This window comes from Myxocyprinus asiaticus, chromosome 14 (assembly GCF_019703515.2).
Source record: "Myxocyprinus asiaticus isolate MX2 ecotype Aquarium Trade chromosome 14, UBuf_Myxa_2, whole genome shotgun sequence".
In the NCBI taxonomy this organism is placed as follows: domain Eukaryota; kingdom Metazoa; phylum Chordata; class Actinopteri; order Cypriniformes; family Catostomidae; genus Myxocyprinus; species Myxocyprinus asiaticus.
Window position 1 is genome coordinate 25,086,075 of NC_059357.1, and position 23,192 is coordinate 25,109,266.

General features: G+C 37.5%; 1 protein-coding gene across 1 annotated transcript in view; it reads left to right on the forward strand.

The window, feature by feature from the left end:
* The window catches only part of LOC127451229 (protein kinase C beta type), a 237,699-nt gene extending 225,149 nt beyond the window's left edge, over positions 1 to 12,550 (forward strand). The window contains exon 17 of the mRNA XM_051715746.1: positions 4,380 to 12,550. Coding sequence (XP_051571706.1) covers positions 4,380 to 4,538 — 159 coding nt within the window. The 3' untranslated portion in view covers positions 4,539 to 12,550. The remainder of the gene's footprint in view (positions 1 to 4,379) is intronic.
* Positions 12,551 to 23,192: the final 10,642 nt, after the last annotated feature.

Consider the following 23,192-nt stretch of genomic DNA (forward strand, 5'->3'; position numbering starts at 1 on the left):
TTTGGGTGAACTATCTATTAAGTCCCCAAATACTTTTTGGGGCCACTGTATATTTTTTTTAAATTCTCTAAAGTAATTCAATCTCAATTTAATGTTTTCCAATTGCAAAAATGTAAAACTAGCATTAACATTTAGACCCAAACCTGCCTTCACCCCACAATCCTGAGTTTTCCATGCCAATGCCCAGTGCCATTTTCCTTTAAGCGCTTTGGCTCTTGAGAGCCCAGGTAATCTAGTGGCCATCGCTGTGTGCTTCGCTGTGCTGTGGTGTTCTTGAACCAGCTAAGGACATAAGGTAGGAAATGTGCTTATGTTGTTGTATCATATATCTTCTTCCTGTCCTTGCTGTTCTTCCTGTCTGTAGTTGTTTTTCCATGTGCCGAGTGCCAGAATATTTCAAATGCTCCTCTGGACCCCCCCCCCCCCCCCCCCCCCCCTCTCTCTCCCAGTTCTTCTCTAATTTGATGTGATCTGCATACCAATATATGGAGTCATATGTCTTCTCTGCGTCTGTGCTCCTGGTTGTTTGTAAATGTTTCTTGCTGTGCTTTGATGGCACTCTCATCCCTCTTTCTGTCGTCCTCACCTGAAAGCCTCTTGTCACAGTTCTTTGTCATTTTAAAAGGCTTCTATAGTTCACCCCAAAAATCCAAATTCTGTCAACATTTACTCACCCTCATGTTTTTCCAAACCCATATGATTTTCTTTCTTCTGTGGAGCACAAATGGTTTAAGGCAATATGTTAGTCTCAGTCAACATTTACTGTCATTGTATCTTTTTTCCATACAATGAAAGAAAATGATGACTGAGACTGTCATATGGGTTTGGAACAACATGAGAGTAATTATGACAAAATGTTGATTTTTGAGTGAACTATCCCTTTAAAGTGCAACGTTCATTGTCTTGAACACGTTGGCATTTTGTACAGACATAAGAATCCTGAAAAAAGATATCACAGTTCTTGGTTTGTTGTCTTCAAACCACACTGAATGTATGCTTTATTGCAGAGCAATAAAATATGACTCACTTCTCACAATTCCCTCAGGCCCACCACTGACCAGAAAGCTGAATTATTTAGGTGGAAATAATAACCAGATTTTTTCCCCCCAAGACGGACAACTTTTTTGGCATATACAATTTATATTATAATTATTATTGTTATTATTATTATTATTATTATGAGTGGATGTTCAGTAGTCTATAATTAATATGTGAGGAAGGTTATGACTCATATTGTGCCTCCATGAGCATTCTCTGTGGTTCTGTTGGTTTCTTAAGCATTGACCTAACTGAATTTAGTAACGTATTGATGTTCACTCAAGAATAATTTTTTTTTCTCTAAAATAATTTGAAATGACAACTCACTACCGCCTATCAAACACATTTCTTCAGGACAAAATTTAGGCTACAGCTTAGCACTTGTGTATATGTTTGTGTATCTGTAAGATTCTAAGTATTTGCGTAACTGTAGCTTCTTGCTTCACTGATGCTTAGCATATTGAGTGCAGCCCCTCCCCCCACAGCACAGTTTCCTTTGCCTTCATGGATTTACATTGCCAAGCAGTGCATTAACAATGTCTAGCCCCAGAGAAGCCCCACTCCCCTACTCTCTACCTCTGCTTCTTTCTCTCTCCCTCTCCATCTCTTTCACTCTCTCACACCTTCTGTCACAATTTCTCAGTCCCTCACTTTACCTCTCTGGCTGACTCTGACCCTGGGTAATTTAGTTTTTATTTCTATTTTATTTTCAAGTAGTTCTTTAAAAAATGTTTTTAAGTTTTCACTCTATGATTTGTAGTTTCAATGTTTTTTTGTTTTTGTTCTTCTAAGACAGTTTTAGTTTTTTAGGACAGCCAAGGTTAATATGTGAACTAATATCATTTAAATATGTTTAAAGGCATTACATTTCTCAAGGCTGTCTACATTTATCACTATCTAGTGGCATTTTAATGGTTAATGAAGGCTGGTTGTAAAGGTTTCAAATTGGTTTAATATATGTACTGTGTATCAAAATTTAAAACTCTTCATTTGTCGTCATTTTATAAATTTTTAGAGGCTTTGGTTTAGCTTCAGTTTTTCCAAAACAGCACAATTGTCTGGTTCCGGAAGTAAAAATTCCATTCATTTTCTCCATAGGCGAATTGATTTGGTAACCATAACTTATAAACCTTTAAAGACAGACCTACTGTGAGCTCCGAGGTTGTCAATCGATGGTATATGCTTCTGTGACATTTGCACCACAGAACTGAATTGAAAAAATAAACAATGTATTCAAAACAGCTTTCCGAATACGCCCCCAACTCACGCCATTGGTTGAGTAACGTTGTTGGGGCGGGTTTAAGCGGGTCGCTCAGAACAAACATAGGGATTTTTAGAATGCCACAGAGACAGTGTTTACAGTTTTCTAGAAAATTAACCTATGAATGTCTTACTCTGTTGTCTCTGCATATTAAGCTGGGATAGAAGAAAGTATTTTAACACTGAAAAAGTTACATACTTCAGCTTTAAATAGTGGAATTAATGGTAAAGAACCACTACCCATGATCCTGAGCGGCAAAATCCACCAATCAGAGAATCAAAAACCATGCAAAAGAGCCCTGCAGCAACCACAAAATCCCATGAGATGCTGAGAATTATATTTATACATATTTATATATATATATATATATATATGTGTGTGTGTGTGTGTGTGTGTGTGTGTGTTTGAATATGTTGCAATTCAGGGCCTATTGTAAATAAGTTTATTCTATACTTATTATCAACAACTATGAAAAACTATTGTTTTTAATCCGATTACGTCAGTGCTTCATGGGATATAGTTCATTCCCTCATTAAACGTGTTAATGTACTTTTTGCTTCACCTCTAAGCTTGATGATTTGTATCATGGCTTAGAAGTCTTTTATGAAGGATTTTATGTAATCTCTATGGAAAGATATTAATGAGAAAAATACTTCCGGAACCAGGAAGTGGGCAGGCGCTGCCGCGCTCTATTAGGTAAATTTTTCAGTATTTCAGTTAACGAAAATGTTGTCATTTACCAATTCTCTCTCTCTCTCTCTCTCTCTCTTTCTCTCGCTCGCTCGCTCTCTCTCTGCTCTATCCCTTTCCCTCTCTGTCCTCCCACTCAGTGTGTTTGAGTGTGTGTGTCCTGTGAGCCGGCTGGCTCTTCCCTCAGGCACACTGGCACACAAGGCCACAGCAGCAGTAGCACAGTGGAGAGGAGTTCTCCCAGTAAGAACAGGCCTGTGGGCCTACCAAACCGTCTGCCCCATTCATTTTGACTCTTCTCACAGAGATAGGCAGAGACAGAGGGATTTATAGTGAAAGAGGAAGGGCAGCTGTGCCTACGTTTTAGCATCTCATAAAAGAAACGGTACTGCACAGTGTATCAATGCACCAGCACAGTGTCTCCCACAGCAGCTCTGGATGAGGAGTGGCAGTAAGTTATGAGGCTCATCAGTGGCCTGGGTGTCTTTGAAAGTGCTAGTGTGTGATGGTCTCTTCTCCTGAAGTTGGATCCCTTCTTCTACTCAACACAGTTCTTCTTCGGCTTCTTACAGAGCTGGGGTTTCCACCCAGAGTGTATTTTTCATCAGCATATTTTGAAGTTAAAAGTTTCACATTCTCTTAAAGAAATAGTTCACTCAAGTCATTATTTACTCACACATATGTGGTTCCAAACCTGTATTTCTTACTTTATGGAACACATATTTTTTTTTTTATCATGGATTGGTTGCTCTTTTCCATGCAAACATAACAAATGGAGACTGGAGCTTTCAAGCTTTAAAATTAATGTAAATGCAGCATAAAGGTATCAGTAAAGTAGTCCATTCAACTTGTGCGCTATATTCATATTCTTCTAAAGCTATATAATAGCTTTTTGTAGACCAAAATTGTTGTTCACTGATAATCTAACTCTCCAGCACTGCAATCGGATCACTGAGTCAGTGAGATTTGTAAGTGAATTGTTCAGACCAGTTTTGTGAACCAGATCAATAGACTTATTAAAAAGATCTGACTCAAAAGAATGATTCGTTCACAAAACAGACACCGCTACTTCTCCCATTAGATCTAGATGGGATGTCGAGATTTTCAGTGAATAACGACTTAAATTAGGGTCTGTTGCTTACACAAAACTGCTATTGTATGGTTTCAGAAGATTTGGAACATGAGTGCACGAGTCTTATAAACCACTTTTAGGGTGCATTTAGAATAACATGAGGGAGAGTAAATGACAACAAACTTTTCATTTTTCTGTGAACTGTTCCTTTAAGATCTAAGGACTTCGGAAATATATGTAAGTGGTACATAACTACTGCAGCACTGTCCACGTTTAAAGAAAATGCAACTGACACCTCTTTCCTTTCTCTTTCTCTAGCGAAACAGCCGAGATACCTGCAATTTTGACCGGGAATTCACTAAAATGGCTGTGGAGCTCACTCCCACCGACAAGCTGTTTATCATGAATCTAGACCAGGATGAGTTCCTGGGTTTTTCCTACACCAACCCGGAGTATGTGGATCCCAATCAGGGTTAAAAGAGCAAACATATTGGAGACTGCTGGCCATGTATCTCTCTGTCTGCCTGTATGTGTGTGACATGTATGCTCAGGGGTGTGAAAGCTTACTCATTTTACTGTAACAGGATTTTACCAAAGGCTCAGGTGGACCACCTCAGTATAGCTGTGCGCAGCGGCGTAGACCCGCCCCCCCCCCCCCCCATGCTTCATGCGGCAAACCCTAATCTACAATTCTATGCCACTGGCTGTGCAGTATTCGGACACATTTCCAAAGAGTCATAATTCTCCAAATATGTTGAAATCCCGACCACTATAACGTTCAAAATAAAATTCTTTCCCTCTTCTTGGCTTTCATACTTTCAGGGGAGCTGGTTGCCCTCCGCTTTGCTAGATTGTATTTTGTGTTGGTGTTTATACAATGGTAAGCAAAGCCTTTGCAACAAATGAGGAACAGACATGACAAACCCCAAGTGAGCAATTTGAAAACAACAATGCCGCCTTCAATAATTTATTTGCAGTTCATTATTTTCCCCCTGTTTGGTCTCTATTTGAGCGAGCTTTACTGAGCTAATGTTTAATTCACTGGCTTAAACCCATTAGACCAAAATATTATTACCTCCCACACATGACTTGAGCAGGGGCTCCTATGCAGCCTATGTTAACTGCTGCAATCCTGGCACATTGCTGTGGCATTCAGGGAGAGGGAACAAATATATATATATATAAAAAAAAATGTCAATATGATTGCAAAATGGAAATGTCATTATCATTCATAACAATGTATTTCAGGAAGGATTCATATCACTGGATTTTGGGAGAGTGGAGATATATAAAGCTACTACTTCATATTTCAGAATCCTTGAGGACAAGGATTAGAAACAGCTGAATAGATCCAACGCAGTCAACACTGTCTTGCAATACAGAATTCAAATAGTACATAACTGTGTATCTATGCACCTTGTAGGGAACACAATGTGCCATTTTCCAAAAGGGACTTCAGCATCGGCAGGTTTTTATTCCCTGTGATTTCAAATGCTTAATTTGCATGATTGCAATAGTTTGTTTATCCTCTAGGCACAATACTTTTGGGTGTATCTATCATTCAGGCAGAAAGACTGCTGTTCAATCACAGAAAAACCATACTGGCATTTCTGAATGCTTGATCTAGATCAGTCTTATATTATAGCAATGTGATTTAAGTCCACCGCCTATGTGCACTGATGAGTCATAGGCTTTTGTGTTGTGTATATAATGTAACTAAGCACTTTCTGAAACATCTACCTTCTCATTCTTTTAAAAGGCAACACAATTCATGTTAATGGCTTCTTATCTATTTTTTTTTTTTTTACTTCATTAGCTCATTTTTCTTTTTCTTTTTAGTATGTAAACATATTCATGTTCAATACAATATGTTTCAAAGATACACTCGCTGATGAAGCCTCTAATGAAAATGACTTTGAATTTAGAATGATACTCATAAATCGATAGCCTTGTCTCTTTCCTGAATAAGTGGAACCAAATTGATCTGTTCTGCCTGCTCTTGTACAGATCCTAACCTCTCTAGTGCTGTGTGTGTAGTGGTGCTGTCTCTGTGAGGTGAAAAGTTGCAGTGTTTTGATTGGGCTCAGTGTCACTAGCCTTCATTTTATACTGTGTGGCTACTCAGTAGTGCTATCCCACAATGCTGTCTGAGACCCATTCACTCCGTAGAAAGTTAAGCTGCGTATCGACTGGACAATTATCAAAAATAAATATAAAAGGCGTATCAGTTGACACGGTGGAGTGTGGTGTGAGTGCCAGGTGATTTAGATGGAAAATTTCACAGGCTTAAAGGCACAGAGTGCCTGCTTAACTGCCTGCCAAACAGTTTATGTGTCAGGCTGATAAGGGGGCAACTGAGGTCAGTTCCAGGAAAAAAAGATGTTGAAGGTGTGAGGTCTCAGACACTGTAAACATATAGATACTGGATGAGACAATAGATAAACCATTCAAGTTATAACTTGTTGATGTATGTGACGAGGAGGCGGGAACAGGCTGAACAGTCAACATAAAGTTTAATCAGAAACTTAACTTAAAACAAACATAAACTACACAGACACACATGCAGCGCGGCCAGGTGCGTCTCTCTCTCTCGAACCGGCGTCTCCGGCTGCCCCTTATCTCACTCTCCCGCTGATCAGCTGATTCTGTGCCAACCATGCTCCATCTCGGCCCGGCCATGCCCTCCTCCTCGTCACAATGTACTTATGAGAGAAGATGTAATATGTTCTATTTATAATACAGATATTCAATGTAAACCTGCATCTGGTTTGTGTGTGTGTGTCTGGTTGTGGGGGGAGGGGACTAGAATATATTGGATGTGACAGAAGATTATGTTTAAATGATTTCAAATCAAGTTGAATGCAAAGGAATCGACATAAGGAAATTGCAGTAGTACCATTACTACTACTTATAATATAACTAAGCCTGAATAGATATCCTTACATGAAATGTGTTTATTCTGGTGGTCATTTAGTGTATAGTGAGTTTTCCATCTTTTTTCATGTTTATATAAGGTAAAGATTATATTTTTTTTCTAGGGATGTCCCGATACCATTTTTTTTTTTAGAATGAGTACGAGTACGGATACTTTCCTTTTTATTCTCGCTGATACCGAGTCTGATACCTGTTTATTTTATTTTTTGATTTTTTTTTTTTCTGAATTCCATATTAACAGTTTATTTCAATGTTATCATCAAAATGGTGTTTAAATAAACAAATTAATTAAAACTTTATTCAAATGAAAGTATAACAATTAATTTTCAACATGATATTATATTTTATTTTTCAAATGAAGTGATTTTATACAGAACCTCACAACACAATAAAAAATACAACATTGGAGTATCACAGGTGTGAGACATTGCTTAAATATAATAAAATTACAAATGATTTATTATTATAAGTAGTAGTATTACAGTGAATATGACATAACTATTTGGTAGTGATCTCTCCTACTTTTTTACTTAATTAAATTGAGCTTTTATTTTGGCGGAGCTTTTTTTTGAAGTGTTTGTGTTGTTATGACCTAGGAGCTCTGACATAATGACGATAGCTTCCCACTCTGGAAAACCTGGTCGCTACATGACTCAAAGTGATTATTAAATGGCAAAAGGCTGCTGTTTAATTAAATAAATATGTAGTCTGTACGTGCTAATGAATTAGTGCTCTGCTTGCTGTCATCTGCTACAAACAGAGCATGCAGTGCTCAAGTTGGTAGTTTCTGTATATGAGCCAAGGATCTCTAAAAAGTAATGAGCACTTTGTGTCTTTTTGTCAGCACAGCACTGTCTCCACACATTCACAAGCACTCATATTTAAAGCACTGTTTATGCAAACTATATATTTATCTCATTAAATCGCAGATTTTGCTGTTAAATAATCTCAGTAGGACATAATTTGATTTTAATTTGTGCGCTGAATGTTTACATAATTACATTCATATGTCAGATGGTATTGATTTTTGGTATCAGAGCATTTTTATGAACACGAGTACAAGTACATAAGTGCGGTATCTGACCCGATTCGGTTACCAGTATCAGTAACGGGACATCCCTCATTTTTTCAATGTTAAAATATGTTCTCCTATTTCAGCTTAATAGAAATAATAAGCAAGCCATTCATAGGTTGATTCCCTCGAGAAGTATAAACAATGTGGCTCTGTTGTGCTATCAAAACATTTTACTTTTTGTAATCAAGCAATTATGACTACCTTGGTAGCTCAGTGGTAAAATGTGCTGGCTACCACCCCTGGAGTTCGCTAGTTCTCTAGTTCGAATCCCAGGGCGTGCTGAGTGACTCCAGCCAGGTCTCCTAAGCAACCAAATTGACCTGGTTGCTAGGGAGGGTAGAGTCACATGGGGTAACCTCCTCGTGGTCACTATAATGTGGTTCGTTCTCGGTGGGACGCGTGGTAAGTTGAGCGTGGTTGCTGCGGTGGATGGCGTGAAGCCTCCGTGGCAACGTGCTCAACAAGTGCGGTGAATCACTACGCGACCACGAGGACTTAAAAAGCACATTGCGAATTGGGTATTCCAAATTGGGAGAAAAAGGAAAAAAAAAAAACAAAAAAAAAACATTGGCTCTTTGGGGTGCCCCTGGAGCAGATAGGGTCAAGGGCCCAACAGTGGCATCTTGGTGGTGCTGGGGCTCCTCTGATCTTCTGGTCAGTAACTGAGAGCCTTAACCACTGAACCACCACTGCCCAGAGAGACAAGGGCAGAAGGGTGAGTCTCAATCAGTTCCCTAGCTCCCTATGTCATGAATCAGTATATTGTGAACTCGAATTCGGACACATGCAAGAGTGTTCATCCACTGAGTATTGGGACACTTATGGCTCAGTTACCTGAGACACAATTACGAGCTCGTGCATTAAAACCCAGCTGGTATTAATCAACAACATTGATGGATAAATGACACTGTCGTGCATTTTTGTCGTAGATATTCAAATATACAGTGTTATTATGAAAGATAAATGACAAAGAAATAGAACTGTATTTTTAACATTCTTCTAACTACTCTAATATTTAGAAGATTGTTTCTCTTTCATGGTCATTATGGATAAAAGACATTATAAACAACATCTCTTTTAGAGAGAAAATAAGACTTTTACTTCGTAGTTTTACACTTGTTCTCGTCTTCTAATGACTTGAAAGACATAGTGCATAGTGAGCAACGATGCTCCTTGGTTTTTACGGTGCATTCTGGGAATTTTTAGGGAGTGACCGTTTCAGTGCACTAGAACGATTTTGCAATTGAGACAGCCCATGACTACTGAACTAGGGAGCTGATTGAGACGCACCTCAAATTTTTGCAATTCCATTTGGTGATGCTGATGGCTAAAAATTACACAAACCACCTTTGAATTCTGTTTTGGTTTTGAAAATTAAGAGAATGACCATCCATTGTTTTCCCACAACACTTCAAACTTCCCAGTGCAGCGTCTGCAATTTAGTTTATGGTTTTAAAGAATATCCTTTATGACATTTTATAAAACAGTTAATTCTTGTTTTGAAAAACCATTTTCTCATAGTTTAAAAGGTGATTATAAAATATTAAGAGAATTTCTCCTACAGATTCATAAGTAAAACATTATAGATAATTTATGATTTAGCTGCGAAGAACTTTGACATTTCTCAACACACATCTAATTTATTTAATAAATAACACTTTATTTTCTTGTTAATGTAATTAATTAGATTAATTGTGTAGTCAAATCTAAATTGACCTAGCACATTTAAATGGAGTATTCCACTTTCAGTACAAGTTAAGGCTCAATCGACAGCATTTGTGGCATAATGTTGATTATTACCACAAAAAATCATTTCGACTCACCCCTATTTATAAAAACAAAATCAGAGTTACAGTGAGGCACTTACAATGGAAGTGAATGGGGCCAATTTTTGGAGGGTTTCAGGGCAGAATTTTATAAAAGCATTTACATCAACTCTTCTGTTATATCTTGTGTATTATTTGAGCCATGAAGTTGTTTAAATTGTCGTTTTATGGTTGTTTTAGCGTTAATGGCGTTAAATCGCAATGGCAACAAAATTTAAAAAAGTGGACATAACTTTACATATAAAATGTTAGTAATATAAACTCATGTTTATATTAGGGATAAAATGATTAGACAACGTAATCGACAATGTCGACAATAAAAAATAGTCTACAAATATTTTCTTTGTCGAATAGTCTTTTGATATCTTTGGGCAAAACTAGATCATATGAAACTCAATGGAGTACTTGCACTGAGCCTCATGATGTACTTTCGCTGTAAAATAAAGCAGTTCTCTAGTTTCTGGTTATATGTATTCACAATGTGCCATTGTTGCCTAGGTCTTGAACCTCCACTTAAAATGAGTGTTCAGAAGAAGATTTTAAAGTACAGATATTTTCAGAGACAAGAGAAAAATATTCTAAACATTACTGTGTACAGCATCTTCAAAATTCAGTGGAAGAACCGTTTTCAAAGCTTTAATTCAGGCCAAACCGAACTGATGGTTAGTAAACCCTTGCATTTCACCCTTTCTTCTTAAGCGGAGGTCTGTAGCAAACATTTAACCACAGATCTGCTTGAACCACAAATAACAGAAGTGTCAGCACCAGCACTCTTTGAAACTTCAAACACTGCAGTGCTCCATGTGTGAGCGAGACCTGATGAATGCATGCATCACCCCGTTTTTATTAAATATATGTATTAATCTCTATTTTGTGTAATTGTTTCATTGATAAGTATATCGATATATGTTGAAATATAAATGCCTAAGTAGAAGAGCTACCAATGTGTTATAATGTTTCAAATATTGTTGTTAAATATATTTTATCGCAGGTAATGTATTTATTCAATTTGATATTAAAACTGCTTCTGTTCTGAGTGATTATTAAAGCCTGGTCAGAGTAAGAGAACGGCTAATGTATCTATAAATTAATCCATCTGGGACATTTAACCAAAGTAAAGTCATTTGCAATTGTTAATTTATCGGTGAAGCTCAACAGGTATGAAATATCATCAATAAATAAAAACGCACTTTAATGAAACATCAAGACTGCTACAGGTTATATATTTGTATATATTATTCAGGGGCTGAGTGTAGCTACATATGGAAAGGAAAAAATATATTTAGAGGCAAATTTCTGCAAATTATAAATTTGAGATCAGTCACGTTAATGCCAAAAACATGATTTATTGTTTTAATCAACTGACAGCCCTTAAAAGTATAAGTATTCTGCCTGAATAAATCTCTGCATGTAGGTGCACTGACACTGTAACCGGAACTGCGCACTACGTAGCACTTGGAAGCAGTTGTGCAAACAGACCATTGATGACGTGCAAGAGCCCTGCAGTCAGAGGAACACTGACAGAAGCTGGCTTAACAGGGAGTGCGTTGGACATGTTGTTCTATGAGATCCGTGGTGAATGTAGCTGCAGGGTAGATCAGTCAGAAGGGTGAGAAGGAACAGTTGATCAGGTAAAGATGCCATTCAAGAAATAAAATAATGAGGCAAACAAACACTAGGCCCATTGAAAAGTCCAATTAAAAGTTAAGTCACTTTTATTTGTATAGTGCCATTCACAATACTTTTTAAAAGCAGCTTTACAGAAAGTTTTAAATGTCTTAATGTCCTCTGGTCTGATGAAACAAAAATTGAACTGTTTGGCCATAATGACCATCATTATGTTTGGAGGAAAAAGGGTGAGGCTTGCAAGTCGAAGAACACCATCCCAACCGTGAAGTATGGGGGCGGCAGCATCATGTTGTAGGGGTGCTTTGCTGCACTTCACAAAATAGATGGCATCATGAGGAAGGAAAATTATGTGGATATATTGAAGCAACATCTCAAGACATCAGCCAGGAAGTTAAAGCTCAGTCACAAATGGGTCTTCCAAATGGACAATGACCCCAAGCATACCTCCAAAGTTGTGGCAAAATGGCTTAAGGACAACAAAGTCAAGGTATTGGAGTGGACATCACAAAGCCCTGACCTCAATCTGATAGAAAATGTGTGGGCAGAACTGAAAAAACATGTGCGAGCAAGGAGGCCTACAAACCTGACTCAGTTACACCAGTTCTGTCTGGAGGAATGGGCCAAAATTCCAGCAACTTATTGTGAGAAGCTTGTGGAAGGCTACCCAAAACATTTGACCCAAGTTAAACAATTTAAAGGCAATGCTACCAAATACTAACAAAGTGTATGTAAACTTCTGACCCACTGGGAATGTGATGAAAGAAATAAAAGCTGAAATAAATCATTCTCTCTACGATTACTGACATTTCACATTCTTAAAATAAAGTAGTGATCCTAACTGACCTAAGACAGGGAATGTTTTCTACGATTAAATGTCAGGAATTGTGAAAAACTGAGTTGGCTAAGGTGTATGTAAACTTCTGACTTCAACTGTAGATAGATAGATAGATAGAGAAGCAGTGGGAAATAATTATTTGGATTATTTTCCAATATAAATATCTAAAAATCCCTTAAAAGAAGGTACATTTACTTTAGGAGCTATACTGCATAAGATATTAAAATGTGTTCTCAGAGAATGTTGAATATAATTATGAATATTGTATTTTGTCTTGCTGCACTGGCAGAAGTATAAACAAAGTAAAAGCAAGAAATAAAATACAGTTATACAATTATCTACAAAATACACATCTATTCAAGACAAAGTCTGAATATCTTATACTGTATGTTGCTTCTCAGGTAAATGGATCTTATTTTAAGGATTTTTAAAAATATTTTTAATGAAAAATAAGACACACTCAATAAGAACAGGATTATTTTTGCAGTGATTTTTATTTTATTTTATTAAACCAAGTATTTTTTCTTGTAATATAGTGGCATTTAGAGGTATTTTAAAAAAACACTTTCATCATCTTTTCTTTATTCTTAGTAAGCACATATATGTTTAATACAACCTCTTAACTCGTGGCACAAGCTGAATTGTCGGTTAAGAGCTGATGATTAATCATTGCAATGATCGCCAGATAAGTTGATTATCAAAATAAGTTAGTTGCAGTCCTAGTTAACATGTATATTGTTTACATCTTGGGGCTATACTATTGTAACAGTCAGCATTTTAATGTTTATGGATTGGCCCCATTCACTTCCATTGTAAGTGCCCAACATTTTGCTTTTTTTAAAGGGGTCATGAAGTGCTTTTTTGTATTTTTTTTTTTTAATAATAATTGCATTATCTTCCCTGAGGTCCAATGATATTGTTATAAATGTTTTTTTTTTTTTTTTTTTTTTTTTTTTTGCACAAAAACAGTCACAATTTAGTAATATATGATCATTTTCCACCCTGTTTTTGGCCCTCTGAATAAAACACTCGGTTTTAGCCCAAGTGCCTCCTTAAAACTTCAACATAAACGCCCACTGTTCTGATTGGCTAACATCATGCAGCCTCACAAATTCAGCCAACTCAATCAGACGAGAATAAACCTCAACATTATAAAACAAAATTGTAGGGTTTACACATAACACACATCCAACAAATTGCATATGAATATATTAAACTGTTCATCTCAAGCACAACTGTTAACACTCAGCACCATAAACTATCAAACAGTCATGACATTTGAAATATTCATGAATTAAACGGTTCACTTACATGTTTGAAGTGTTTTTAACTGCCCCATCCTTCAAAAGCAGTTCCTTTGCAAATCTTGAATCGTATTTTGACTGTTCACAAGTAATCCATGCTGACAAGAGCTGAAAAAACACACCATGGTCCAAAGCATGGTAAAATGATGCACACACATACTGAAGGCGCACTGAGGTGCACATCACCGGAAACACACCGAAATGGTCAAAGTTGTCCATTGTCAAAGACCTATGTTTACATACACCAACAATAAAAAATAGCACCGATGGGTGAAAGAACGCGTCCATGACAGAAGCAGCAGCTGAATGAATGTAACTTGACACCGTGTCTTTTAAAAGCGACGAGATACATGGCAGCAGCCAAAGAGTCTGTGTAGTTCATGTTTACATACAAAATAATTCAAAATAGTCCAGATGGGTCCCCTTTGGTGTTATGTTAGGAATAGTTAGCCACACAAGGCCTGCCATCTTGACTTTAACTGCGCGCCAGTGGGCAGGTCCAAGGGGGTGATGACGCATGTTGTGGGATGTGTAAATTAAATTGAGCAATGTTTCGAACAGACTGATTTCAAAATTAGACATTTCAGCAGAGAGGCAACTATAAATGCTCTTTTTAGACTGGGGAGAAAGTTTTGAGTTCTGAAAGGAAAATTTGATTCTCAATTTCATGACCCCTTTAAAGAAAGGGACAAATTGAAATTAATTTTTGTTGTTATCAACATTATACCAGCCACAAGACTGGAATATTCCTTTAACCCTTAAATGCATATCTCCAGTCTTTAGTGTCACGGGACCTCATTCCACCCTCTGTACCTCATCCATTTTTTGGAGTTTTGCCTACACCTCTTTAGTATTCCTCAACCTTTCTCGTATGTACAGTGTACCAAAAAACAAATCAAAACAAAAAAATGCAAAAATTACATACAAATATATCTTTTTTGTCATAATTGCTTGATTACAAAAAGTGTATAGGGCATTAGTGACCAGAGATATGTAGTCTGTGTTGCATTTTTTGTGTGTGTGTGTGTGTGTGTGTGTGTGTGTGCTTTCATAAATCATATTTGTATGATTATTTCAAATCTAAATAAGTTTACTATCACAGGATATGTTTATTTGTTTATTACAAGACAAATGAGAACTAAATATAAATGACTACTATATCACGTTGATTTTCTGCACAACAATGGTATCTCAGTATTATCAGTATCCCATATGCGTGTACACACATATTATACATGCTATGTGTTACTTAAGGTGGCGTTTTTGTTTCAGTGATTGACTTTTGACGTTGCTATTTGAGGAAGAAACAACATGAACGTAAACTATAGCAAATACAACACAAGAACAGTATGATTTTGCTATTGTCATTTGGATGTACTACTGAAATTAAGTTGTGTGTCTATTTAGACTTAATAAGATCCTGAGAAGATACATATGTGTAGCTACTGTGTAGCTTATGTGTTAGTGTAGCTTAAAATGTGTTTGACAGCCAGTTGTGTCTCATGAAATTTCAGTGTGCAAGTAATGAATCCTGATCTGTGATTTGTTGCATCAGCTCATTGATATATGAAAAATAAAACATCAAAATATATCAGAATATATTCTATTCCATTATTTTCTAATTGTCTTGAAAATGTTTTGAAAATGTTACTCTATCTGTAGATCCATGTGTGATAGACATATGTGCCAGGTCACTAAAGACCTGAGGTATGTAATAATGTTTGGTGAATCACCCATGCATTTAAGGGTTAAAACAGTATAGCAGTCAACACACACAATGTGTATTTATCTGTTAACTGTACTTCATGTATTTATATTTGGATGACTTATATATGCAGAAACATTTATGTAGTACATGTGACAGGGGTTGCTATCTGCCATAGAACTGTACCATCTTATCAGCTGGAGAAAGTCATGTTTGGGAAATGAGATGTTTCGACCGAAGTCACCAGGCAATCTACGGGTGCAAATTATTCCCCTGACCTGCCATCACTCAGGGCTAACTTCCACATGATGTGATCCTTCAAGATCTCCCTCACCTGAGTCCAGCTCTCCAAACCTGTGAGGAAAAGAAAATACGGTAAAAAGATTCTCTACAGAGTGCGACCAATGAGAACATGTCCCCAGATATTATGCTCTTCCTGTCACTATCATGATGATACTGTAGCTCTTCTGTATCAGGGTCTGTGACGTCACATCCCTTTTGGTTTCCAGAGAGCGAGATACTACATTTCCAAAAAAGTAAGTCAGAGAACGCTGTTTTAGTCTCTGTACGATTAGAGTCAGGAATGTAATTAATACTTGAAAGTTTAAGAAAATTGGATGCACTGTGGCTTTTATTTTATATCCATTTGAAGAAGTATGTGAAAGAACACCGTTTTGGTCTCAGTACTGCTAGGTTTAGGGTTAAGAGTATATTAAGTGATTACTACTCAAATTTTTCCAAAAATCTGACACACTTTGCCATTCGCATCACATCCATTCAAATGTTTTATTCTTATAAACAAGCAGTCACAGTCACACTACACTTCATACTCTATTCAATTCCATTCAAACACATCTGAACGCATGAGACCAGAACCACATGCCCATGTTAAGAAAGTTTGCATTCCACTGCATACCAGTGTCCAACCTTGTCAAACGCTGTTCTGTGAAATTGGATGACAAGAAGACGTGTTACCAACAGAAGATCGAAACGTCACACACTAACCTCTTGGCTCAATACAAAGAATACATTTTTCAAAGATGTGTATTTATTGTTGCAGGAAAGTTAGTAGACAGTATTATAACATTTTGAATATAATATTTGTTGTTTGTAATGTATTATTTATTCAAACTTGAAGCCCTTATGCATAACATCATATACATCCATTGCGGTGTCTGAAATAATTGTGCATATTCAAAGACGAGTGTGTCTGCGCCTTAATGCTTAAGGCCTGGGTATACTTTGATTTTCTGCATTCCGGATAGGACCACGATGCCTTTTAAAGTATACTGTTTTGACCACGAGCGAATACGAAATGCGTTAGACGCATGCGCACTACGACTCCTTTGTGATACTTTTTTAGTACAGGCAATGGCTGATGCATGCGCCGACGATGTGCACAGACGAGGAATGTGTGCATGTTGAGGCCATGTGCGGATAGTCCACGCAGACTGTGCTGATGATGAAATTTGCACCATGCATAATGTCTGCGGAGCAATCAGCAACGCGGACAACCCAAAGGCCCCGACCACTTCCGGAGAAGTTCTTATTCGTTCTTCGTTCAGGGGTAAAAATAAGTTCTAAACAGCCGAACAATGGTATACTGTTTGCGAACATTCAGACATCCACCACACTGCTGGGGAAGGAATTTAGAAGTACATTTAAATATGAGGATGCTCAGTAAAACCTTGACTAATGTGACATTAATGTGTTTTCAATGACTATATGCTTCATTCTTTGAGTAGAATTCACATGAGGTAGGTAAAAGAAGTTGTTTTAACCACTCAATGATTTAAAGCAATATATATGCAGTAGAAATTTTTTAATTTGTCTTGTTTAGATTCTGAATTAATGGAGCTATGCGCTAATACGCTATATGCGGCCATAATATGCGCCGATTACACTCTGTTTTGAAATTATGATGACACTGATACTACTACAAAGATGGGTGTCTAGGGAGTATTAATGGACAAAATACAGACAAAAGAATGATGATAACAGGCATATCTTATTTTAGGCAGATGTATGAATGAATGGGCACTTAAGAGTATTTGTGTAAATTTGATTCCTTTTGTAGAATAATAAAAAATAACATAAAAATCGCATGACATATTCTTGCACACTGGTGTGTTCATGTTGAATACTGACTAAAAAATATAAACAAAGTGGAGCTTCAAGTCACACCTACTGATGACGTGGACCAAAGGCAACAAAAAACTGTTTAGCGGCCAGTTAGAAGTTTTGATATAAGCTGTTCCGAACCATCGAAACGAACACTTTCTTTTTGGCCAGAGTTTGTTCTAAATTATGTCATACCCATTCGTTCTTCGATTTCATATGAAGTATATCTGGGCCTTAAGTATACTTTGGCCTTTAGGGCGCTTACACACTAGGGAAAGCTCCGAAGCATTTGACGCATGGGACAGCAAATGGACCGCTTGGAAGGCGTGTACCACTGAGGGAAGAGTCGGTCACGGATAGAGATGGCTATTTAAAATATATTTTTTTTGACAATGTACCAGTAAACATTTAAACTCTTTTCCAAGATCTCTCTCCACAATTGCTATCTTTTTAGCCTGATAGAGAAAGATGATAGAGGACAGGGAATGAATACACCGCATGTTTGAATTTGTCCACCATGTTTACTTCGATTTCACAGCGCGACTAGTCCCATCTGTCCAAAATTCTAATTGGTCAACGAATGCATACACCCGAGTGTGTTGCCGCAAAAGTTGAAATGTTCTCAACTTTTGGTCACATGATGGAGCTTCACTATCGGAAACATTTGTGTTTTCCCTATCTGTCCTTCCAACACACCATCCCCTTTGAAATCAATGCATCTGCAGTGTCTCTGACTCAGAGTAAACTCTAGTGTGTAGGTGCTCTTAGGGCTGAAACATACTCTAAGCAAGTACGTGAATGCAGACGCAAGCTGGATTTCATGCTTCATTGTGTTCTGGAATGTGTCAGACCACAATTCATAACTTTTCGCAACTAAGCGTTGCATTCTCAACATTGCCACAAGGAACGCTGTAGCGAGATTAGTGTGAACTGTCCACTTCTACAGTGAGTTTTCTCTTTCAACTTAACTACTGTAATGGCGGAGCAACAGTTTGAAGATAATATTGCTGAGCAAGTAAGTTCAAGTCAATATTTTTATAGCAACTTGCCTGAGTAATTACACATCCAGTATAATGGCACTGATGTTTGAAGGTAACTCTATTTCCCCTTGAGTAATGAGATTTGTTCCCGCAACGGTTTATGCAAGAACGCATGTTAAACGTGTTCAACTGGACCCCACGTTGGCAATGCGGTTGCCAAGCAGTCTCATCTGGATTCACGTACTGTACTTGCGTAGAGTATGTTTCGGCCTTATGTCTTGCGCTTGCGCATGCAAACAACTGTAGTTCTAGCTTTGGCCACTGGAGGAGAGTTTGGAAATTTGGAAAGCATAGACTGATGTTATCAGAAAAAATAATGACTTCCTTCCACCTATTTTGCTGTGAGATCAGTCTGTTGTATGTATTGTGTGTGCATGAGTATATGAGAGGGTTTCATATTAAAACAATAATGCAGCCTTAAAATGCCATCTTTGTGCATTCTCTGAGGTTTGATGCTGAGTGAGCATTTTTGGTGTAGTTGTCATTGTGACAGCTAATGAAATTATTTGCCTTTGACAACAGCTCATTATTTGCCTCAAAGGCATTGTCTGGTACTGCTGTGTTTTGATCTTTTTCATTCTCTTCCTCCCCCCCAAAAATCCAATTAAAATCACACCCCATGACAAAGAATCTGCCATCTGAAAGAGTGAAGTTGGCCTTAAAAATAAAAGAGAACTTATGGGCAAGGACAGCCAGCAAAGTAAAGCTTGCTATGGAATAATAAGATCGTTAATGACTACATCCCACAAGTAATTTATCAGCACACAATTTGAGAGAGATCCCCATACATCCTCCCCGCTTACTCATGCAACCAGCTCAGGACATCCAAAACAGATGCTAATACACCCTCCCAATATATCCACGCCAGGTTAGCCACGTTTTAACCTTGCCACATCTATTCCTGTTGCTAATGTAATTACTTCCATAAAGCCCAGCCTCTCTCGTTGTAGGCCTACATAACATAGTCACAAAACCACTATCTGCACAATGCTCCACTGTAGTGTCAGAGACCATGATGTGCATGCTTTCCCATCAAAGGGCTGTGTGAAATGGTCCCCTTTCTATTCTCTAATAGCACACTAGCAGGCTCCTGCAGTGAGATTTACAGACCAACACGTGCCCCTTCTTCCTCTTTTTGTATGGGAGGTAATTAAAGCAGTGTCGGGGGCATGGTATGTTTTAGCGTGGATTATATCCCAGCGGTGGCTCCCCTCCCATTTCCCCCACCCTCCAAATGTCCCTCAATTCTCCCACCATCACCTTGCACAGCACACAAATAAACAGAGAAAAGCCGCTATTGATTTGAATTTGTTTTGTTCTTCCTCAATTAGTGTTCTCTCCTTGTGATGTTTGTACTTGCTTTTAAAGAAGATCCTTAATTAACTGCAAAACAATTTGCTCGCTCACACATGGCAAACACCAAACCGCAGAAAAGAGGTGGAGATATTCTCCTCCACAGAGAACACTCTAATTTTGAAGAAGATAAAAAAATGACAAAAGGCCCAGAGTCTGATATTTATTGCATTCAGTGGATCTTAGAAAACGTTTAGGAGAAATGCATGATGGAAGGATTTATTAAACTTGCTAACACACACACACACACACACACACACACACACACACCACACAGACAGACAGAGGAGAAGTTATTTTCTTTAATTGTGATTAGTGGTCTAGCTGTCCTGTCTTATAGAGGTAAAACAATTTAAAAAGCAATCTCCTGTTTTAATGAAAACAAGCACGCAGGCCTGCATGGAGCTAATGAAGCCAGGAGAGTTATTACAGTGGCTCCAGGGTTCTCTACGCAGCCTGTGTACAGTCACTGACACATAGTGTAGGAGGGGAGGGCAGTGTGCTAGTAGGCTACACATTCAGTGGGGAAATAGCGAGAAAAGACTAAACGGGAACACTGTGTCCATTACGTTTTAATATTCGCAGCACATTGGAGATAGAGAAGGTCTGATCCCAGTGCCTCTCTGGGCATTAATTTATTAACTTTTCTGCTGTCATACTGGTCATTCCTGGTTTGCAGTATTTTATTTAGCTCTGTAACTTAAAAAATGAATATGCCTGCTTTGTAATTTAAGGTATTTCTATAAAAGGGTGTTCCAGACTTAAAAAAAATAAATAAAAATATGCTTTGCTCAAACTCAGGCACTTCTCAATTATAACTGATTTACACAGTGGCAAGACAGTTAACAGGATGGAAGCTAACCAGACTAACTGTGAATTGGTGACAGTAGGTCAAAAGTTCTTCAGCTGAAATCGGTCAGTGCTTACAGAAATTGGAAGCACTGCCCCCAGTGGCCAAAGCAGGAAAAGTTCTTGAATGTGTTCGCACATGTGAGCTCCGGTTTCCAGGTGAAATGTCCACAGAGTGGTGCTAAAAGCCCATTGTAAAGCAAATTGTTTGTAGTTGTAAATAATGTAATACAGTAAAGAAGAATGCATATTTTATCCACTCTACCCCCTAACCCAAACCTGAACCGTCAGCAGAGTAAAAATTTGATCTTAGAGGGAAAATGCATCCTCTGAATCACGCTCATCACTGATTATGTGAACACGATTACTTCCTGGTTTCCACGCAGGACCAGAACCCGTGTCTCTGAGGATGCTGACACAATTCTCTATGAGTCCCGCTACAGGAAAAGGTAAACACATTTGAATTGATGCAAAAATATCTCACGGGAAATAGTGTTTATCGATAACTCTACAGAATGGGGTCGACTTCAGGGTACTCGAACATTTGTTTGAAACATGTCGACTTCGCATGTGATTTTGTTGAATTAACAGGATGAAAGCAAAGAGCTACACTGTAAAAAAAATAAAAATAATAAATGGCAGGATTTTTACCAGATTTAACAGTAATTTCTTACAATAAAATACTGTTTTCAAAATTTTACTGTAAAATTAATGCAGGCTAGGTAAAAAAAAATAAAATACAGATGATCATTGTGTTTCTATAACACAGCACTGCTACGTTACAGTAATTTCTTGGTCCTGTTCACTGTGAAGTCAGTATACAGTTGTCTTTAATTTTACTAAATTGTAGAAGTACTACTGTAAAATATACTGTGAAACTGGCAACTAGTAGCCAGGAATTTACTGTAAACTCACACTAAAATTTTTACAGTGTAAAGTTAGCCATTGTTCACTGAGAGAATGAGAATTAGCTTGCATGATGATGTCAACTTTATGTAATGACACAAACCAAGTTATACAACAAAATATCAAAGAATTCATACAGTCCATTGCTATTACTTAATGGTGCGTTCTAGACAACTTGCAACTCTGAATTTTCCCACCTCTTACTTTAAAAGAATGACTGGAGCACCGCTCGAAGTCAGACATCAGACTTATGAAGTCAGGGTAGATCATTCAACCCCGACCTCAGGAAGAATGGCATAATTTGATGTAATTTCCAAGATGGCAACCAACAAGGTTTTGTGAAATGTAAAAACAAACTTTGAAGTATTTTCACTGCACGAAATGTATGAACATGCAATTAACAAAAACGCAAGCATATTTTGTTCATGACTTGAATGTTTTTGCCATAATTGGCATAAGAACATGAAATGTTCTTGAGTCATGGCGCCATTTTGTGATGTGTACATGTGACCGTGACTTGTGATTGACTGGAACACATGGAGGTCAAAATATAGGAAAATTCTACCCAGTCACTTCCTGATGATGATGTTATTAAGAAAACTGGCAGTTGCTATTGAAAGGGACATTACAATTTGGAGGATGGAATGTAAAATTAAGCACTCTATAAAATGATTACCAATAAAACAATATTCCCAAGAAAACATGTTTTGTTTCAAACATTTTGATTAGAGAACGAACATAATGACAGTTTTTCATGTTAGAAGTTACTAGTGCAAAGCCATGGCACAAGCCAAGGTACATGGCAAAAATGACAACGTTCTCTCCTTAAAAAGTGTGTATTTAATATTTTATTCAATATATAAAGACATATGATGGAGACATAATAATATACTGAATTACCCACACATTCCAGATGAATAAACTGTTACCATGTTAGTGGTATTTTACGGCAAGACGCTGTTCATGGACATTCTTTTCCATTTCAGTGGCTTTTGCCCCTCCACTGTCCTCTCCTCCAGCAAACTCAATAATATCACATCATCATGGACTGGTTGAAAAGATTTAACCTGGACTGATTTCAGTCGGCTGAATGGTCCTTTGACAATCTGAATCGAACACACTGCTATTTCCCGCCTTCGCTTAATACTCTAGGGAATTGTGTGTAATAAAGACTGAAAGAAACGATTCTTGACGCTATTGTGATCAGTAGTAAAACACCTGGGATGCTAATTATGGGGAGTCCTGGAACTGATAATTACTCATGTTTTTATAGGGGTCTAGTTCATAACTCCCAAAATGATACCGCATGAGAATAGTAATTACTTGACTTTGTGCACCCATGTTTGTCAATCAATGATCATCTTCAGAGAACACGTTATAGCTCTGAGCTTCTGAATTATAAAAGCACTCATCAAGTATAGAAAACTTAACAGAAAACTTTTTTTATTCTATAAATGTTTCCCAGAAAACAGAATGAATAGATAATTTATTCAGAAGGAATACAGCAGAAGCCCGGTTTTGTCTTTTTCCCCCCTCTCTGAGGAGTCATAAATT